The sequence below is a fragment of the Brassica napus genome, chromosome C6 (assembly GCF_020379485.1).
Source record: "Brassica napus cultivar Da-Ae chromosome C6, Da-Ae, whole genome shotgun sequence".
In the NCBI taxonomy this organism is placed as follows: Eukaryota; Viridiplantae; Streptophyta; class Magnoliopsida; order Brassicales; family Brassicaceae; genus Brassica; species Brassica napus.
The window spans coordinates 12707079-12712721 of record NC_063449.1 but is presented as its reverse complement, the minus strand read 5'-3'; the positions used below and the strand labels follow the sequence as shown (position 1 = coordinate 12712721).

General features: G+C 40.4%; 2 protein-coding genes across 2 annotated transcripts; one reads left to right on the top strand and one right to left on the bottom strand.

Moving 5' to 3' along the window:
- The first annotated feature begins 510 nt into the window (after nucleotides 1-510).
- LOC106415658 (UPF0301 protein CHU_1773) lies at nucleotides 511-2192 on the top strand. The gene is made up of 3 exons (XM_013856414.3): nucleotides 511-921; nucleotides 1133-1245; nucleotides 1314-2192. Exons 1-3 carry the CDS (start codon nucleotides 720-722, stop codon nucleotides 1980-1982), a joined length of 984 nt encoding a protein of 327 aa, XP_013711868.1. The 5' UTR covers nucleotides 511-719; the 3' UTR covers nucleotides 1983-2192.
- On the bottom strand, nucleotides 2149-4893 carry LOC106421147 (probable serine/threonine-protein kinase At1g09600). The gene is made up of 6 exons (XM_013861988.3): nucleotides 4173-4893; nucleotides 3793-4077; nucleotides 3375-3692; nucleotides 3073-3300; nucleotides 2559-2987; nucleotides 2149-2488 (listed from the first exon to the last, which is right to left on the bottom strand). Exons 1-6 carry the CDS (start codon nucleotides 4587-4589, stop codon nucleotides 2309-2311), a joined length of 1857 nt encoding a protein of 618 aa, XP_013717442.1. The 5' UTR covers nucleotides 4590-4893; the 3' UTR covers nucleotides 2149-2308.
- Nucleotides 4894-5643: the final 750 nt, after the last annotated feature.

Genomic DNA, 5643 nt, shown 5'->3' with positions numbered 1-5643 from the left:
ATTTTCACCTACTGGAAACTATTTAACATCGTTGTGTTCTAAAGATATCGTTGCGTACATCATTTGTTTTCCCTAGATCAAACACTGATCACTATCAAATACTTAGGGTAGATTTTAGGTTCTACGGTCGTGCGGATCAAGATCTAGTACAAATTAAATCCGCATGAGGGAGTGATTTAAACTAAAACCTTCACATATTCTTTTTTTTTTGTCGGCATAACTATTCTCCTTTATTTATTTGTACTATTCAAAATGTTTGTAAGAATTATAACATAATAAAAAAAGCAAAATCCTTCTTTTATGTCATCCTTCAGTTGTTTTCTGTTTTCAGAGTTCAGTGTCTGTTTCTTCACGTTCCTTCTAAGCCAAAGGTCATCTTCCACATAACACAAACTTGGTGAGTTACTGCAAACCGAACAATTCGGTTATATGATTTAATAATAAGAACAAATCGAAACAATAAATCAATCATCTATAAAAAATCGTATGTGGTTATTAATTGACCAATCAAAAAGCAAAGAATGTAGCTGCTATAAATAAATAAATAAATAAATAAAAGGCATATTCTTTTTCCTTTTGTTTTTCCCACTTTGTTCGCATCTGTTCCTATCAATCGCAGATAATCCTCAGCCTCTCTACATTTCTCTCATCATCGTTTCCTAACGAATCAGACTTGACCACTCCACTCTAAAACCGGACTTCCCGAGGAACCCCCATCCATGGATCTCTGGACCCTTGACACGGCGATCCGAAACCCAATCTTCTCCTCGGCGAAATCGATCCCTGAGAAATCGCTCTCGAGGAAACTGGGCGCCGTGGAGATCAGGTTTCAAAAGCGTAAACTTTCTACTTGTGGGTACCGTTCCTTGGTTGTTAGAGCTACGTCGAACAAGAGTAACGACGATTCTTCTTCTGCTTCTGGTAAAGGCTTTACATATGATGATTTAGGCAAAAATTGGATCTTTTCTTAGCTTTGTACTTGAACACTAGTGAACTCTGTTTTAGCTCTAAACTTATAACACTGGAGCTAATTAGAAACTGGGATTATGTTTGTGAGGATTGTTGATGCTCAAAGAAGTGGTAATCTTGATTTCATAAACTTTACAATTGTGGAGCTGTTTTGTTTCTCAAGGAGGAGATGCTTCTCAAGAAAACAAATCAGGTGATTCCGCTGCTACTCCAAAGCCCTTTGGTCTTAACACGGATTGGAGAGAGTTCAGAGCTAACTTGTTTATGAAGGAGCAGGTAAAAATAATCTTCATAGTCGAACAACCCATTTCTTGGGAAGTTAAAAAGGATTTACCATGTCACAGGAAGAAAAAGCAGCAGGTGAGGGTCACAAACCAGACACAACAACACCCCCTCAAGCTGAACCAAGAGGCCTTAAATGGGCACACCCGATTCCTTTCCCTGAGACTGGCTGTGTTCTAGTCGCCACGGAGAAGCTAGATGGTTATCGAACATTTGCGAGAACCGTTGTGCTACTTCTTAGAGCAGGAACCAACCACCCGCAAGAAGGGCCATTCGGAGTTGTCATCAACCGTCCGCTTCACAAAAACATCAAGCACATGAAATCAACCAAAACCGAGCTCGCTACCACCTTCTCAGAATGTTCCTTGTACTTTGGTGGGCCTCTTGAAGCCAGCATGTTCCTGTTGAAAACCGCCGATAAAACCAAGATACCTGGGCTTGAAGAAGTCATGCCAGGCCTTAACTTTGGTGCTCGAAACACTTTGGATGAAGCTGCGGTACTTGTGAAGAAGGGAATGCTTGAGCCACAGGACTTTAGATTTTTTGTTGGTTACGCAGGTTGGCAGCTAGATCAGCTCAGAGAAGAGATCGAATCAGATTACTGGCATGTCGCTGCGTGCAGCTCGGAGTTAATATGTGGAGCTTCACCGGAAAACTTGTGGGAAGAGATATTGCAGTTGATGGGCGGTCAATACTCAGAGCTTAGCCGGAAGCCCAAGCTGGATATGTAGACGTTTATGTTTTGAAAATGGTGCCTAGTTTTATAAGGCTTATTTATAAGCCAAATGTATAGCTTAGCTTCATCACTTTTGTCTTGTGTATTTGAGAGAATAAAGCACTTCTATATATAGTTCTATGCTATTTAAAAAGATTTGCTTTCTGAAAACTCCTATGTAATAACTAAAAAACGTCTATCTATGAATTTAGTTTGCACTACTAAACCAGTAGTTCTGAATATACACATTTGTTTTTACTTCTCCTAACCAAAAGAAATGTCTTAGAAACAGAGAAACAAAAAGTTGTTGCCATGATCTTTTCTTGTTTCATTGCTTCTTCACTAGGCACATGCTCTCACTGGGATATCGTTCTTCTTCTTTGCTGCAGATTTGTCAAGGCGGGACTTGCGTACAGCTTCTTGGATTCCTCTCTCGTGATCTTTCATCATATCTTCAATGTTACCACCAGGAGGCATCAAAGGACCTGAACAGTGCATTATGTTCTTCTTGCGCATGTATGTCTGAAACAAACATATCAAGAAACATCTCAGAAGTCAATTGTCTAAAAGACAGAGTTAAAAGAGTTATTACCGTTGTGGGTTTTCTTGAAGCTACATTTTCCTTTTGGGAAGAGCTAGATAAGTAATCTCCCATTGTAACAAGCACGTTGTTAGACCGGCTAGCTCTCACCTCTCCTACATTGCTCTTAGAGCCACCATTCTTATTCCATGCCGCGCTTGGATGGATCATTGACTTGGTATCAGCAAAGTGTTTTCCACTCGATTTCTTGAACCCAAGAGGAGTGTTGATTAAGACATTTGAATGGCCTGAAGCAAGGAACTCCGGTGTTATCTTGGAGTCTCTTAAACCTCTTCTTGCAGATTCGTGTCCACGCCACTTCACTGCTTCAGCTCTTTTCCTTCTTGCTTCTTCGTTTCGTTTCTTTGCATCAAGTTCCTTGCTTGGAGGATACTTAGGCAGACTTGATATGTGACAAGGGAGTGGCTCCGTTGTAAAAAACTAGAGAGGATTGTGAATGAGGAGATAATCATTAATCAGTTGGGGGGGGGGGAGGTGAATCAAGAAAATGAGAGAGATCATTTACCTCGCTCATTAGAGTAGAAGAAGCTGAGCATCTTGTCTCTGGTTCTACAGAGAGAAGCTTGTCAAGGAGAGCCAAAGAAGAAGATGGTAAGTTCTTGAAAGTCTCTTGAAGCACACGCTTGTAAGGATGTTGCGGTCTGTAACTTGTCGCCTGTGGGAACTTTGTCGTCTCCCAGAATTCTTCTGTTGCTGAACCACACAGCTTAAATATATTATGCATTTGCTCCACCTTCAAGATATTTAGTTTAAATCAGTGGAACTAGAGGATAAATACAATCAAATCTGAATCAAAAGAACTCTCACCTCTGTTCTTCCAGGCATGATTGGTTTTCCTACAAAGAGTTCAGCTAAAATGCAACCAACGCTCCAGAGATCAATGGCGGGTCCATACTCTGTAGATCCAAGTAGAAGCTCAGGTGCTCTATACCACAAGGTCACTACACGGCTTGTGAGCGGTTGATCACTATCCGGATTATAAAAACTAGATAGACCAAAATCTCCAATCTTGAGAACTCCATCATTATTCACCAAAAGATTCGAACCCTTGATGTCACGGTGAAGGATTCCACGGCTATGACAATGCTCTAGTCCACATAGCAGTTGTTTCATAAAACACTTTATCTAACACACACACAGAAGCAACCACATAAAAAAAAAAAAAAGTTTAGTGAATTTCATTGGCCAGAGAAGACAAAAAGGTTAGGTTTGATGAAAGTAGTACTTGTGGCTCAGTGAATTTGACATGAGGCCTGAGGGCAAGGCCTGAAAGATCATGCTCCATGTACTCAAACACAAGGTGCAAGCTACCTGATAGCTTTGAAGTGACAATACACTGAAGCTTCATAACATTTGGATGGTCTAGCTTTCTCAAAATGTTGATTTCTCTAGCCATGAACCTCACACTCTCCGGATCCATATTAGCAAACCTCACCTTCTTCATCGCCACTATTTGGCCCGTCTCAAGATCCCTAGCCTTATACACAATGCTGTAAGTCCCTTGTCCTATCTGCAAAATACAATGTTCCATATTAATTATTATTACAATACAATAAAACCAAATCCTATGTGTGATTCATCAGACAAATGAAAAGAGAGACTAACTTTGTCAAGCTTCTCAAAGGAATCTGCACGGCGAGGAACCCAACCTTTGATGGCTTCACCTGCTACAGAGGTTAACCAGTAAGGCCATCCAGCAGCAATAAGCTCTGCTTCTGCGCTACGAGGAACATTCGAAATAATCAACCCTTCTGAGATCCTTCTTCCTCGATGAGACCTCGAAGGTCTCTCCACAATGACTGTTTTACCATCATGACTATCATCTACAGGAACAATCAAACCGCTCGCTCTTCTTCCACCACCGGAGCTTCCATCAACGGCTTTATGAGAGAAGTCGTCTTTATTTGAAGGCAGAGTAGCAAGCAATTGCACTGAGGAAGATTTGTTCCAGTTTTCTTTCTGACGGTGAAAAGTAACGTTATCTTCTTCTTCGGCTGCTCCTTTTGAGCATATGCAGCCCATAATAATTAAACCTGCCTTGGTTCACACAATCAAGAATACATCTATCACCAGGGGAGATTCAGGGAGATAGATTAATCCAGATATATGCAAAATCTATGTTTTTGCAGTCAGAAACAAAAAGGGTTTCTCCTAAACCCCAAAATGATGGTGAAGAATTTTGCAAATACAAAAGAATCAAAGGCTGAAGGGTTTTAAGATTCAAGAGGAAACAGGTTGTTTGTGTTCTTCTTACATAATCGTTTTTGCAACAGCAGCTTGTTGAAAACTGAAAAATAAGGGAAAATAAGGAAAAAAAAGATATTGTGAATGAGAGAGATGGAAAGCAAAATGATTCGAGATATGTTTGAGTGAGTAAATTCAGGAAAGCCCTTGATTCTTGGGACAAAAACGAATCACTAGAATAGTTCTTTCCATTTTCTCTTTCTTAAGAAATAGTCCAAAAACCCGTTTTGCATGAAGGTAAGATCGATTTTCTCATCATCGTATTTGTTTTTGAGCATCCGAAAATTTTTTGTTTTGCTTTGTTAGTGCTGTAAAACTAGAGAATATAATTTATGTTTATGTATTATTCATAAACATAAGGAGCTACAAATCATAATCTAATAAAGAAAAGACAAGATGTCGATTCTTTCTCTCCTCACGGTCGACTCTCTCTTCCTCTAGCATTAGGCCGGTTATGAACCGGACCGGTTATGAACCGGGCCGGTTATGGACATCCACAATATGATTTATAACACTCTCCTTGGATGCCATAAACATACAGGGATTGTAATACACTTTAGATGTTGCCTCATTAAAACCTTACCAGCTTACCAGGAAAACCCAGTGGGACAAAACCAAGATGAAGGAAAAAGAGTACAACACGTATTACTCCCCCTGTTCTGAACAACTCGCGGCTGGCCTCATGAACAACCAAGATCTCAGAATGGTTCGAAGATGTGGCCGCGATCGTCTGCTTCATGGGACGCCATGATATGGCCGTTCCACCATGTGTTTTTACATAGCCTGTCTGTGATCGAGCATTGTGTGGATCCGAAAAATAACCTGCATCAGC